The 15,783-nt window shown below is 45.0% G+C and overlaps 1 protein-coding gene across 1 annotated transcript in view; it reads left to right on the top strand.

The window, feature by feature from the left end:
- The window catches only part of CFAP65 (cilia and flagella associated protein 65), a 162,307-nt gene extending 147,213 nt beyond the window's left edge, over positions 1-15,094 (top strand). Inside the window, exons 32-33 of the mRNA XM_082260096.1 lie at positions 7,313-7,447; positions 14,817-15,094. Coding sequence (XP_082116222.1) covers positions 7,313-7,447; positions 14,817-14,925 — 244 coding nt within the window. The 3' untranslated portion in view covers positions 14,926-15,094. The remainder of the gene's footprint in view (positions 1-7,312; positions 7,448-14,816) is intronic.
- Positions 15,095-15,783: the final 689 nt, after the last annotated feature.

The following is a 15,783-nucleotide window of genomic DNA, read 5'->3' as shown; positions in this document are numbered from 1 at the left end:
CTGCCGCCCCACCACAGTGCAGAGATACATCTCTTTTTGTTTTTTCCATTAATATCCCTTAGTTTGTACACGCTATAACATTTGCGTAAACCAATCAATATATTTACCAAAAATCTGTAGCAGAATACATATTGGCCTAAATTTATGAAGAATTTTGATTTTTAATTTTTTTTTTTATTGGATATGTTTTATAGCAGAAAGTAAAAAATATAGTTTTTTTCAAAATTGTCGCTCTTTTTTTTATAGCGCAAAACATAAAAACTGCAGAGGTGATCAAATACCACCAAAAGAAAGCTCCATCTTTGCGAAAGAAATGACATACATTTTTTTTGGGTATAGTGTCGCATGACTACGCAATTGTCTGTTACAGTAACGCAGTGCCGTATCGCAAAAAATGGCCTGGTCATTAAAGTGGTTGTATACCCCCCTGTAATGTTTGTACCTATAGGTATGCCTATGATAAGGCTTACCTATAGGTACTGTAAATATCTCCTAAACATGCACCGTTTAGGAGATATTTAGGTTGCATGCAGCCAATGACATCATCGGCGCACGTGCTCTGAAGGAACGGCCACCCGCGCCGTTTCTTCAGAGCCCTGTGCCGTGACCGGCGTCTTTGCAGGGAGAAAAAAACAGCCCCATCTCTGCTCCGTGTACAGAGCCCTATGTTTTTCGTAAACACAGGGCTATGTGCTGTGATTCGCCAAGCCGAACAGCAGGTCCCGGCCATATATCATTGGACGGGACTTGCTAACCCACTTGTGCTGTAGCGAATCACAGCACAGATGGGGCGGCAGGCACATGTGCTCGCCCCTTACCTGGAAATGCCGGATCACGTACATGATCAAGCACAGAGCGCCCACCCTGTTGCCGTATATGTTTATGGGGCAGTCCGCAAGTAGTTAAAGCACCATTCAACTCCAGTTTGTAAGGCTGGAGTCACACTGGTGCGAATTGGATGAGGGTTTCCCCGCATCCAATTCGCATGTCAGGAGCCTGTGACTGGATCTCAATGGAGCCGGTTCACAACGCCCTGGGACAGCTACAGAGCGGTTTGCAGGAAATTTGCGTACGTCTTCTGGTCTATTTCAGGTCCGAATTTAGGAAAAAATTCAGACTGAATTCGGACCTTAAACGGTGTACGGGGATGCACCAGACCTCCTGCCGCAAGCTGCTCCATAATCCAGTGTGAACCCAGCCTAAATATTGCACAAAGATCCTAAGGGGAATGCTACTTTAACCACTTCTGGACCAGAAGGTTTTCCTCCCCCTTAATGACCAGGCCATATATTTGCGTACGGCACCGCAATACTTTAACTGAGAATTGCGCAATCATGCAACGCTGTACCCAAGTAAAATGGATGTCCTTTTTTCCCCACAAACAGAGCTTTCTTTTGGTGGTATTTGATCACCTGTGCGATTTTTTATTTTTTTGCACTATAAACAAAAAAAGGGTGACAATTCTGAAAAAAAAAAAAATAATAATAATAATAATATATATATTTTTTACTTTCTGCTATATAACATTCCCAAAAAAAAATTTAAAACTCAAAATTTTTCATAATTATAAGCCAATAAGAGTATTTTGAATTGTTTGTGCAAAAGGTATTATGTCTACAAACTAGGGGAAAGATTTATGTAATTTTTATTTATTTATTTATTTATTTTTACTAGTAATGGCGGTTATCAGCAATTTTTAGCAGGACTGCGACATTGTGGCGGACAGATTGGACCCCTAACTGACATTTTTGACACTTTTGGGGGTACCAGTGACATTACTACAGTAATCAGTGCTAAAAATATGCACTGTTACTGTACTAATGACACTGGCAGGGAAGGGGTTAACACCAGGGGCGATTAAAGGGTTAAATGTGTCCCTAGGGGGTGCTTTCGAACTGTGGGGGGGGGGGGGGGGATGAACACTGGATGAACACAGAGACCTGTGTTCCTAAGTAAGAGGAACATAGGATCCATGTGTTCATTACTGACAGGACAGCGGTCTGCCGTGTTTACAATGGAAGACCGCCGTTCTGTCTCCACAGGTGGCAGTTGCGGCCACTGGACCCACTGATTGGCTCCCCCTGTGGCGAATGGCCGCGCGCCCCTACTTGCGGTCCTGCAAAGTGATGTACAGTTATGTAGTTTGGCGGGATGCAGCTGACCTGCCGCAGTATATGTACGGCTGGCGGTCGGCAAGTGGTAAGCAGGCTGCTAGCACGCTTTAAAGAAGTGCTCAAGCCTACTAAAGTTACAGTCAGCACTCTGATTAGGTTCTGTGTTCAATATTTACAAACTGGAGTTGAATGGTACTTTACTCTCTTGATGTCGGCCATACGTACAGTATATAAACAGCCGCTCAGCAGGTGGACCTTTAAAGCGGTTGTATCCCCTGTTTAAAAAAAAACAAAAAAAACCTGCAGAACAATGGCATAATGTGCTAGTATGCATTGCATACTAGCACATTGTGAAATACTTACCTTAGAATGAAGCCCCCACACGGTCGACCGGACACCGCTGAGGCAGCTGACATGTTCCCTCGTCTCTTCCGGGTTCGGAGGCTCCGACGCTGTGAGTGGCCAGAGCCGCGATTACGTCACTCCCACACATGCGCGCAGGAGTTCACTTTCTGCCAAGATACGCCAGACCTTCAGAGCGCATGTGCCGCTGGTGTCAGCGGCTGCATGCAGGGTGAATATCTCCTAAACCGCGCAGGTTTAGGAAATATTAATTTTACCTACCTTATTATAGGCCTTATTGTAGGCTTACCTGTAGGTAAAAATGAAAAAGCTGAGTATACTAGCGCATTAACGCTGAGCAGCCACATATATGCGGGCCAAAAAAAAAAAAACCATACAAGGCTGAAAGCACGCTCCCTACTTGCTTCTGGCACGGTAGGCGGCGGGAATCGGTAAGCTCCCGATGCATACTTGCGATTGGGAGCTTTCTGATCATGTGACCACCGTGACAGCCAATCACAGCAGTCACATGAACGCCCGCCTCTGCCTCCCGTCATTTAGAACCCTTAAAGGGCCAGGAGACTGTCGGCATGAAGGGGTGAAAAGCTTGCTGAAAGCTTTGCAAATGCTTTGTCAAAGCTTGAGGATCAGGGGAAAATGAGCGAAACTTTACTTGCAAACTGCACAGTCTATTTGCCTTTAGTAAATCTACCCCATAGACTTCTGAGGCATCCAAGGAAAACACTTCTAGAAATCACTTTGTATAAAAACACCTAATTTTTTTTTATTGAGTAACAAAAATGAATTAAAGGGTATTAAAGCACAAACAACATCGATACTCCTCAATAAAAATATTAACTGCTCCCTTATATCTCCCTCTATCATATTACCAACCCTCACTTAGTTTAAATGTTTATTCTTATTATCATCGGGCTACTGCCCACATTCCTGTAACCAAACTGATGATGTAATGAGTTTCTTGATACTTTTTTGCCTCAACGCATTTCACAGGAAACTCTGCCCCGCTTCATCAGGAAGTTACAGAGGAGACTGCAGATTCTAAATAAAGATATATAAAAAAAAATAATAATTGTAAGTATTGATAATAATCAATGAATGATGTTCGCATTATGTGATCTGTAACCTGTCAAATGCATTGAGGCAAAAAATATCAAGAAACTCATTACATCATCAATTTGGTTACAGGAATGTGGGTGGCTAGCCCAATGATATTACAATTTTGACATGTAAACTAAGTAAGGTTTGATAATAAGAATGTTTTCCCCCACTTACTTGCTGTGTTGTAGTGTTCCTAAACATAATAAGCTACGCAGTGAATCCAGCTTTGTCCCGCTGCAATCTGGGTGTCACACAGTGGGTCCTACACCGCCATCTTGGTGCTCTTCAGCTGGCTGCCTCTTCGGGGTGCAGGCAGCCAGCTCTCAAGACCGGGTCAGAACCAACCCCCTGGACCACCCTCTGGACTACCCCCGCCCACTCTGCATGTTGATCGTGCAGCCTCTTAGGAGATGTGATGTAAGTGTCCCAGGAGGCTTCAGGACCAGGGACAACTCATTATGGCCTAGGTGGGGCTAACAATTCAAATAGTACATAGGAAGAAAAAATAAAAATCCCAGCAATTGTGCTAGAGGAAGTGGGAGTGTTAAAGTGGAACTAACTTCCTTTTGGAAGTTTAGTTCTGCTTTAAAGTGGTACTAAACCCAGGAGCCTGCATTCACTATATCTGGTCTCCCCAGGAGCCTGCATTCACTATATCTGGTCTCCCCAGGAGCCTTCAGTCACTATATCTGGTCTCCCCAGGAGCCTGCATTCACTATAGCTGGTCTCCCCAGGAGCCTTCAGTCACTATATCTGGTCTACCCAGGAGCCTGCACTCACTATATCTGGTCTCCCCAGGAGCCTGCAGTCACTATATCTGGTCTCCGCAGGAGCCTGCATTCACTATATCTGGTCTCCCCAGGAGCCTGCAGTCACTATATCTGGTCTCCCCAGGAGCCTGCATTCACTATATCTGGTCTCCCCATGAGCCTGCATTCACTATAGCTGGTCTCCCCAGGAGCCTGCAGTCACTATATCTGGTCTCCCCAGGAGCCTGCATTCACTATATCTGGTCTCCCCAGGAGCCTGCACTCACTATATCTGGTTTCCCCAGGAGCCTGCATTCACTATATCTGGTCTCCCCAGGAGCCTGCATTCACTATATCTGGTCTCCCCCAGGGCCATCTTACCGATTGGGCATGCCGGGCAATTGCCTGGGGGCCCCACTTGCCTGGGGGGGGGCCCCACCTGTCCAGCGACCCAGCCCCAGCCAAGCATTAGTCCCGATTCCCGTGTGCATCCTGCCGCCGAACCTAGCAGGTGGCAAGCGCCTGTCGCTCTTGCACTGCTGTCAGGCCACTTGGGCCATGGAGGAGGATCCCACAACTGCAGGAATGCCTGTCCACCTCCACGGGAACAAGGCACACACAGGACAGTTGAGTCTGACTCCCGTCCGTGTGTGTGTGTTCACCTGACCCAGCCACCGAACTTGGAAGCTGTCATTAGCATGGCACTGCTGTACCAATAAATATCATAAAAACAGAATGGTGTAGCGCTAAATTATGAATGACAAACACCTATATTGAATCAAAGTATGATGTTAACATATACAGTCCAAAAATTGAACACTAAAAAAGTCCACAAAGGAAGGTATTGGCTGAAACAGATTCCCAGGAAAGGAAAAGCTCCAAACAAATGAAGAAAGGTGAAGATCAGGTGTGCCCAGGAGTAGAAATGAATCCACCAGACAATATAGTGAGAGATGGCTCCTTACCAAATAGCTCTTGCCACTAGATTATAGGTGGCTAAACGCTCATATGAAAGAGAGATCCTCCAATGTAGTGGAATAGCCAGGCAGGAGCATAGGTCACTCTCTCCGGGGACAACCAATCATAGGTCACAGGGATATCCAGTGTATAACCATGGAAGTAAAAAGGGGAAAGACTCCCATAGTGCATTACCAATGTATAACTTTAATAAATAAAAAGGGATGCACTCACATGTAAAAACTTTGTATGTCAGCGGGAAAAACAATGACATGCAGCCGCAGAGTTCCTGCAGAACATTTCTCCTTGGATCGTGGGTCACCCGGCAGTATGGTGGAGAGCTAACGCTGATGATCCATCTAAACCCCAGGGACCAATACGAACTCTCGCGCCATCAGGATAAACCACTACATGTTTCGTGATAACTCACATCCTCTGGTAAGTGCCGGTTCACATATATGCAATGCGGGAATCCTGCAAATCCACTGCGGGTTCCCGCATCGCATTCAAATCGCAGGCAGTTCACACTGCCATATGCGAATTGCTGGGGGTGTCCATACAAAGGTAACAACACCACCAGATCAGTTTGCATATCGCAGTGCAAACTGTCAGTTCGGACATGAATCGGATCACATAGGTGTGAACCATTATGCAATCCTATTCTGCTGCGGACCCAAAAAAGGGTCCTGTGCGAGTTGTATCCAAATCCCATGCAAATTCAGCCATACAATCTGTATGGCTGAATTCGCATCGCCCAGACATCGCATGTGATTTTCAGAGCAGTGCGCTCCGAATCACATGCGATGTCTTTCATTGCACTAATGTGAACCGGGCTCAGGCTGCTTTCACACTGAGGAGTTTGTTGAAGTTAATAGATAGGAAGGAGTTTTCTTCCCTTTAAACTAGGGATCGACCGATTATCGGCAAAGCCGATATATTGGAGGCCGATATGCACTTTCCCCAATATATCGGAATCGGCCCCGGAGGTGACCAATATTACCGATATTTCGGGAAAGTGCTGTACCGGAGTGATGCCTGCAGCTAGAGGCATCACCCCGGTACCGGCGTCCATAGCCGACGGTCAGCTGTCTTGTAATGACAACCGATGCAGCTTAGAATCCGCTCGGCTGTCATTACAAGGAGCGGGAGGGGACCCCCCCTCCCACCGCCTTCAGCTGCTCGCCCGGGTCTTCCGACCCACTGGGAGACCCGGGCAACCAGCCTGCACGGCCGCCGAAGACCCGATCAAAGCCGCATCCAGCTCTGGTTGAGTCTCCATGCAAAAAACATCATGACATGACATCACTCCCAGAAGTTCCGGGTTCTGGCGCCATATTCAAAAAAATGACAGCATTCAAAACAGCCAAACTTGGCGTTTTGAATGCTTTTAAGTGCAGAGGAGGGGTTTTGGGGCTTTTAGACCCCCATATCTCTCTACAAGAGTACCTGTAAAGTAAAAAATAAAAAAATGTTACCGATACGCGATGACCAAATTATCGCTATCGGCAATGATAAAACAATATCGGTCGACCACTACTTTAAACTCTATGTATGTGTTCACACTGGGGAGGTGCACTTTGGTTGTGGTGTAAGAAATCCTGCTTGCTGCATTACTGGGGCATGTTTGTTGACATAAAAAACCGCACCAAAAAAGCTCCCATTAAAATGAATGGGAAACGCCTCAAAAACATCTAAAAAATGCAGCGTTTTTTGTGCAGTGTTTGAGTCACATGTCCTTTAACAAATGCACCGCAAAACTGCAGCAAAAACTCTCCAATAACGCATAGCGTTTTACGAGCAGTTTTGATGGGAACCAGTGTGAAAGTAGCCTAACTCATGTAGAGACCTGGAAGGAACTGAACAAAAGCCTTGTGTTGTAGGGTCCTATTGCTAACCACTGAGCCACTATAGTACCACTGCATAGAAAAAGCAACACCTGTCAGATTTGCATTTTCCCATTCTGAACAGGTTGTCCTCAATCACACAGAAGGTCTTTTATATCAGTTCCTGGATTCTCATTGTGTCTTTCAGGGCTTCACTCTTCAGCCAGCTTGCAGAGTCTATTCTGGAGAACACTCTACAGAACATCATGACTGAAGCCAACCGAGGGGAAGTGGTGCTTACAACTCGTCCGCGTGTCATCGCTCTGCCACCGGCGACCCCCAGGTATGTCACATGACACCACGTAAAAGCAGAATGGCTTAGGGCTCTTTCACACGGTCCGCTCCGTCGGCGGATCGGTGTTGCTCAGCAGGGATCGATCCGCGATCCCCGCTGAGCCGGGCGGATGACAGCTCCGTCTCCGCTTGCAGAGCGGAGAGGGAGGTGTCTCAGCCCCCGCTGCCCTCTATGGGGGATCGGATGAGAGCGGACCGCTTGTCCGCTCTCATCAGATCCGATCTGATCCGATTACTGAACGGATGGAAAAATAGGGTTTCCATCCGTCCAGATTTCACGCACAGCATCGGATGCGGATGGCAGCGGGTGTCAGCGGAGGTGTCTCCGCTGACACCCGCTACCCCATAGAGCTGCATGGTGAATCCGATCAGATCCGCCTAAAAAACTGACAGGTGGATCTGATCGGACCGCCCGTGTGAAAGAGCCCTTATGGGAGTTTTCTGGATCATTTCCACCAACCAGCACAAAGTCCCCAGCTTCTGTCAACTCTAGGGCCACAGACTACACAAAACTTGTATTTCAGTTTTGGTGGATCCTGGCGAGGTAAACCATAGGATGGCTCCTTATATTACTCTCAGTTTTAATGGTGAGGTCTCTGGACTTGAGTTCTCAGGTACTGAAGCCATAACAAGGGAGTACCACGCTGCATGCTGCATTTTTTTATTTGTCTTACATTGAAGATGCAACAGGAGGCAAGGCCATCTTACCAAATGGGCATGCTGGACAGTTGCCCGGGGGCCCCACTTGCCCAGCGACCCAGCCCCAGCTCCAGCCAAGCATTAGTCCCGATTCCCGTGTACATCCCGTCACTGAACTGTCGGCCTTGCACTGCTGTCAGGCCACTTGGGCTGGGGAGTGGGAGCCCACAACTGCAGGAATGCCTGTCCGCTTCCACGGGAACAGGCACACACAGGACAGTCGAGTCTGACTCCCGTCCGTGTGTGTGTTCACTGGACCCAGCCACCAAACTTGGAAGCTGTCATTAGCCTGCCACTGCTGTACCAATAAATATCGCCTTATCGATCATTTGCATTTTTATTCTCATGGGTGATTGTGTAGGCGGGGCCCCAGTGCACTGCATTGCCCGGGGGCCTATAATTCTCTTAAGATGGCACTGACAGGAGGTTTGGTAACATGTTAAGTAGGACCCCAACACTAAATAACCAATGATGTTCTGGAACTGGCAGATCACTGCACTGCTGCAACCAACAGGTGGCTTAACCCATCACACTCCACCTATAACTAAACAGTATGTGATCAATGAAAATATACAACTAAACATACATTAAAGAGAAATAATCACTGTCTTCAGTCTTGTGTTTTTGTGTGTATGTACAGTATCTCACAAAAGTGAGTACACCGCTTACATTTTTATAAATATTTTATTATTCAAAAAATATATAACAAGACACAGGACAAACAAAGACAAAACAGACAAAAAGACAAAGACAGTTGGGACTTTAAATGAGGCGGTGCCTGCCCAAGGCTAGCCGCCTCCATCCCTGTTCATTGTATGAGGGGGGAAGGGGAATATGAAAAGATAAGAAGGGGGATAAAAGGGATAATTCAGGGGATCGGCATGTTGGTAGTATCTATATAATGTGGTATAAATTATATATAAAATAAAAATACATGACATAGCATCAATGTAAAATAGTTTATAGAAAAGCCGATGCCCTATATAGGTATTGATGAGGTAAAACGGGAAAAGGGGGGACAAAAATGGGACTTTAGATGAGGTGTGCGGAGTCGGTGGTCACAATAAAAAATGCAATTGTATAAAGATACAGGTTTTAATGTATGTCATGAAGAAATAGCATATATAGCATAAACACATTGATACAGGTGACATCAACAATACATGTGTGAAATAGCACAATCCCAATGTAATAAAAGGCATCGTAAATACCAAGTCATAACTCAAGAAATACACAATGAGAAAAGTAGATCATTGATAAAAACATTAAAAAAGGTAACATGTTAATATTGGTAAGGAGTGCATCCATATTAGACTCGACGCGTTTCGTGGATACATTCCACTCGTCAGGAGCCAAGTGCACCCCAAATCATATTTTCAAGGGAAGGTCATTTCAGACAAAGTGTTGTAGATGGGTGCTCCCAAGAGGTCAGAGAAGTCTGTTCTGGGAGCTGTAGGAGCCCAGACTGGGGACAAAGGCACACCACACAGGCATTCTATAATGTCATGAAGGTGACAAGAGTGTTTGGGAGATGATATCAAGGTGTTACTCTCCAAGGATATCTATGGGTAAAGATGTTAGATTAATATAAAGAAAATTTTCACTGTGACTGCAGTGACAGGTAGGAAGTAATGGAATTGGTATAAAGGGTAAATCTAAAGGTAAGTATAATTACCTAGATAAATTAAATTAATCGAGGGAGATAAGCTGGATCATCTGAAAAACTTCAGGAATGCTGAAAAAGGAGAAAACCAATCGATAAAAAATATATATAAGAGTATATGTATATATAGGAGAATATAGGTAAAAAGCCACACCCAACAATAATAAGTGAGTAATAGTGACTGAATAAAGTGAGGTGCAAATTGTGAAAGCAAGGTAAAAGGGTGAATGAAGGTGAAATATGAGGGGGGGGGGGAGGGGGAAGTGCCTCAATGCTAGGTGACAATCAAAAGAAATGGGAAAGCCATGAGAGTGAAAAATAAAGGAATAAGGTGCAGAAGTGTCCAAACCACCAAGGGCAGTGATGGAGAATGTGAAAGGGTAAAGGTGCACAGAGCAGCGTCAGGGAACAAATGAGGTGACAACAGGGGATGCCAGGAGGAATGCCCGGTGTCCACAGCGATGGGGCTCCTAGCGTCACGTCCGCGCTCAAAAAAATATTATATATTTTTATGTGACAACACTGAAGAAATGACACTTTGCTACAATGTAAAGTAGTGAGTGTACAGCTTGTATAACAGTGTAAATTTGCTGTCCCCTCAAAATAACTCAACACACAGCCATTAATGTCTAAACTGCTGGCAACAAAAGTGAGTACACCCCTAAGTGAAAATGTCCAAATTGGGCCCAAAAGCATCAATATTTTGTGTGGCCACCATTATTTTTCAGCACTGCTTTAACCCTCTTAGGCATGGAGTTCACCAGAGCTTCACATGTTGCCACTGGAGTCCTCTTCCACTCCTCCATGACGACATCACGGAGCTGGTGGATGTTAGAAACCTTGCGCTCCTCCACCTTTGAGAATACTCCACAGATGCTCAATAGGGTTTAGGTCTGGAGACATGCTTTGCTGCAGAGGTTGAAGGGGTGGGGGGTCAGTCTGTCAGCGCTCAGACCATACACCCCACACTGCATCAAATTAGTCTGCATGGCTGTCATCCCAGAAGGAAGCCTCTTCTAAAGATGATGCACAAGAAAGCCAGCAAACAGTTTGCTGAAGACAAGCAGACTAAGGACATGGATTACTGGAACCGTGTCCTGTGGTCTGATGAGACCAAGATAAACTTATTTGGTTCAGATGGTGTCAAGTGTGTGTGGAGGCAACCAGGTGAGGAGTACAAAGACAAGTGTGTCTTCCCCACAGTCAAGCATGGTGGTGGGAGTGTCATGGTCTGGGGTTGCATGAGTGCTGCCGGCACTTGGAAGCAACAGTTCATTGAGGGAACCATGAATGCCAACATGTACTGTGACATACTGATCAGAGTATGATCCCCTCCCTTCAGAGACTGGGCCGCAGGGCAGTATTCCAACATGACAACTACCCCAAACACACCTCCAAGCCAACCACTGCCTTGCTAAAGAAGCTGAGGGTAAAGGTGATGGACTGGCCAAGCATGTCTCCAGACCTAAACCCTATTGAGCATCTGTGGGGCATCCTCAAAAGGAAGGTGGAGGAGCGCAAGGTCTCTAACATCCACCAGCTCTGTGATGCATTCATGGAGGAGTGGAAGAGGACTCCAGTGGTAACCTGTGAAGCTCTGGTGAACTCCATGCCCAAGAGGGTTAAGGCAGTGCTGGAAAATAATGGTGGCCACACACAATATTGACACTTTGGGCCCAATTTGGACATTTTGACTTAGGGGCGTACTCACTTTTGTTGCCAGCGGTTTAGATATTAATGGCTGTGTGTTGAGTTATTTTGAGGGGACAGCAAATTTACACTGTTATACAAGCTGTACATTCACTACTTTACATTGTAGCAAAGTGTAATTTCTTCAGTGTTGTCACATGAAAAGATAGAATAAAATATTTTTCAAAAATGTGAGGGGTGTACTCACTTTTGTAAGACTCCGTGTGTGTGTGTGTGTGTGTGTGTGTATATACAGTGGGTACGGAAAGTATTCAGACCCCCTTAAATTTTTCACTCTTTGTTATATTGCAGCCATTTGCTAAAATCATTTAAGTTCATTCTTCTTCCTCATGAATGTACACATAGCACCCCATACTGACAGAAAAACACAGAATTGTTGACATTGTTGCAGATTTATTAAAAAAGAAAAACTGAAATATCACATGGTCCTAAGTATTCAGACCCTTTGCTGTGACACTCATATATTTAACTCAGGTGCTTTCCATTTCTTCTGATCATCCTTGAGATGGTTCTACACCTTCATTTGAGTCCAGCTGTGGTTGATTATACTGATTGGACTTGATTAGGAAAGCCACACACCTGTCTATATAAGACCTTCCAGATCACAATGCATGTCAGAGCAAATGAGAATCATGAGGTCAAAGGAACTGCCTGAAGAGCTCAGAGACAGAATTGTGGCAAGGCACAGATCTGGCCAAGGTTACAAAAAGATTTCTGCTGCACTTAAGGTTCCTAAGAGCACAGTGGCCTCCATAATCCTCAAATGGAAGACGTTTGGGACGACCAGAACCCTTCCTAGAGCTGGCCGTCCGGCCAAACTGAGCTATCGGGGGAGAAGAGCTTTGGTGAGAGAGGTAAAGAAGAACCCAAAGATCACTGTGGCTGAGCTCCAGAGATGCAGTCAGGAGATGGGAGAAAGTTGTAGAAAGTCAACCATCACTGCAGCCCTCCACCAGTCGGGGCTTTATGGCAGAGTGACCCGACGGAAGCCTCTCCTCAGTGTAAGACACATGAAAGTCCGCATGGAGTTTGCTAAAAAACACCTGAAGGACTCCAAGATGGTGAGAAATAAGATTCTCTGGTCTGATGAGACCAAAATAGAACTTTTTGGCCTTAATTCTAAGCGGTATGTGTGGAGAAAACCAGGCACTGCTCATCACCTGTCCAATACAGTCCCAACAGTGAAGCATGGTGGTGGCAGCATCATGCTGTGGGGGTGTTTTTCAGCTGCAGGGACAGGATGACTGGTTGCAATCGAGGGAAAGATGAATGCGGCCAAGTACAGGGATATCTTGGACAAAAACCTTCTCCAGAGTGCTCTGGACCTCAGACTGGGCCGAAGGTTTACCTTCCAACAAGACAATGACCCTAAGCACACAGCTAAAATAACGAAGGAGTGGCTTCACAACAACTCCGTGACTGTTCTTGAATGGCCCAGCCAGAGCCCTGACTTAAACCCAATTGAGCATCTCTGGAGAGACCTAAAAATGGCTGTCCACCAACGTTTACCATCCAACCTGACAGAACTGGAGAGGATCTGCAAGGAGGAATGGCAGAGGATCCCCAAATCCAGGTGTGAAAGACTTGTTGCATCTTTCCCAAAAAGACTCCTGGCTGTATTAGATCAAAAGGGGGCTTCTACTAAATACTGAGCAAAGGGTCTGAATACTTAGGACCATGTGATATTTCAGTTTTTCTTTTTTAATAAATCTGCAACGATGTCAACAATTCTGTGTTTTTCTGTCAGTATGGGGTGCTATGTGTACATTCATGAGGAAGAAGAATGAACCTAAATGATTTTAGCAAATGGCTGCAACATAACAAAGAGTGAAAAATTTAAGGGGGTCTGAATACTTTCCGTACCCACTGTATATATATATACATATATATATATATATATATATATATATATATATATATATATAGCTTGTGTATAATAGGCACTCACATGACTCCCATAAGAGAATAGAAGTAATATAATATTTGCATGATTAGGTCTAAAAAAAGCAAATATTATATTACTTCTCTTCTCTCATGGAAGTCATGTGAGTGCATACTATAATCTACTGGATATTACTTCATTCATGTGAAGCTCCTTTGGATCGAGCGCTGGTACTGCCATCCCTCTTTTGAATATACTGTATATATTCAATATGTTCAAAGATAAAACTTCAGATGGACCTGCCCAACTAGGGTTCATACTAATGGGCATAATTTCCCAAACATATCTTTTACTGAAAAGCTGGGGCAGCCATCTTGGAAAGGATGAATTAGGAGGCAACCTTACAAAGAAAAAGAAGTAGCAGCCAAAGTGAGTGCTGAGGTCAGCTGCTTTATTTTTTTTCATTGCACTTTAGGGTTTAATTTTACTTTAACATGTAAAAAATCTTTTAAAGCGGAGTTCCGGCCACAAAATCGATGAAATCGATTTTGGGCCATCCGCTTGCTAAGGGGAACCTGAAAGAGAAATGGATAGTGCCAATTTTTTTTTTTTTTTGGTCACTTACCTTATTATAGAAGAAAATATACTCACCTTCCTTCCACTTCCTCCCTCTGCGGCTGCGGCCCGCGCCGTCACTTCCGGTTTGCGATGATTCCTGGGAGCTGAACGTCATCACTCCCAGGAATCAATGCGCCTGCACCGGTCCCGCTTGTCACTTCCGGTGCAGGCGTGGCATTCACTGCTAAACAGCTTCTGGGCATGCCCAGAAGCTGTGCAGGGATGCCGTGCCTGCACCGGAAGTGACGAGCGGGGCCGGTGCAGGGCATTGTGGGACTCCGACGTCACGGAAGAGGACACGAAGAGGGACGCTGCGGCTTCAGCTGCCCACACCTGAGATGGCAGCGCTGGAGAAGAAATTTTCAAGGTAAGTATTTCTTCTTACAGGTAAGTGCGACCCGGGACAGTTCAGAGGCTATCCATTAAGGAATGTACTAGTCCTGACTGTCCCGGGGGTATTTTTTAGCTCAAATTGACCCCCGAGGCCGGAACTCCGCTTTAAGAGATGTTAATGAATGGAATTAGATCTACTTTATATGCTCCGTAAATATGATCTACATTCATGTGTAAAGTCGGGGCAGCTCATGATCTCTGACCCTCTGGGTTGTCCTGATGGCAGTAAAGCGGGCTTTCAAGTTGATTCTCTATACAGCAGACACAGCACCAGTGGCGGGTATTCTACCTGTCCCAGGTGGGAAAGGCTTAGCACCATTTACAGCTGTGTCAACACCAGAGCTCTGTGGTTTTCTGTGAACAAATATTACAACTTTGCCCTTTCTTCACCAGGGGGATCACACCGACCTCGTTCAGAACACCATCTGTGGCACACAATGTCCCGGATAATCCAATGACTCCAGAAGATCCAGGACCTGCTCCACCTCCAGATATTAAATAGGGAACTCCGCGTCCGGCACGCGGTGTCGTATGACAAGGTTACCTGGCAAAGTTCTCCATCGTTCAACAATTTCACTGCAAATTATTTTATTAATAAAAAGGTTCTTCTTGTGTACCTGTATTTGCAATGCTTTTTTCATAAAAAATTTACATAGCAGTTTGCCCAGTGAAAGTGCATCTAAATGTGTTCTGTGCGAATAGGTAAAAAAAAACATATTAGGGCTATTTCTTGTAATGGTTGATTGTTTTTTATTTATTTAAAATGGAAAATACCACATTTGGCTACTAGATGATGCAAAGTATCATAGCAAATTTCTAAGATACTTAGCACCATCTAAATTCTGTATTTCATTTTAAATCACTGAAAAATATTTAACAGCTGAGGAAACATTGGGGGTTATTTACTAAGATTGGAGAGTGCAAAATCTGGTGCAGCTCTGCATAGAAACAAATCAGGCTCCAGGTTTTATTTCAAAGCTTAATTGAACAAGCTGAAGTTAGAAGCTGATTGGCTACCATGCATAGCTGCACCAGATTCTGAGTGCTCCAGTTTCAGTAAATCCCTCCCATTCAGTCTTTGCTCTATTCACACAGAATGAATGTAACTTCACTTTCACTGGGCAAATTGCTATGAAAATGGTTTATGAACACACACACCCTAAATGCTAACTCCAGACAAAACTTTGTTTTTAGTTTTGGATGGAGTGGGTAAGGGTTTAGAACCTGTCTGTGTCCCTAGTGATGAGATTTTTGCTCACTTCCTGGCCCAGTGACATCAGGACAAGAATTGAGAGGGTGTGTTTGTCACCAGGACAGAAAGACATATAGAGAAATTAAAACCTGACTGTAATGGAACCTC

The sequence above is a fragment of the Pelophylax lessonae genome (genome assembly GCF_965119305.1).
Source record: "Pelophylax lessonae genome assembly, chromosome: 6".
NCBI classification, from domain to species: Eukaryota; Metazoa; Chordata; class Amphibia; order Anura; family Ranidae; genus Pelophylax; species Pelophylax lessonae.
The sequence above is the reverse complement of the archived record's forward strand: the minus strand, read 5'-3'. Positions and strand labels throughout refer to the sequence as shown.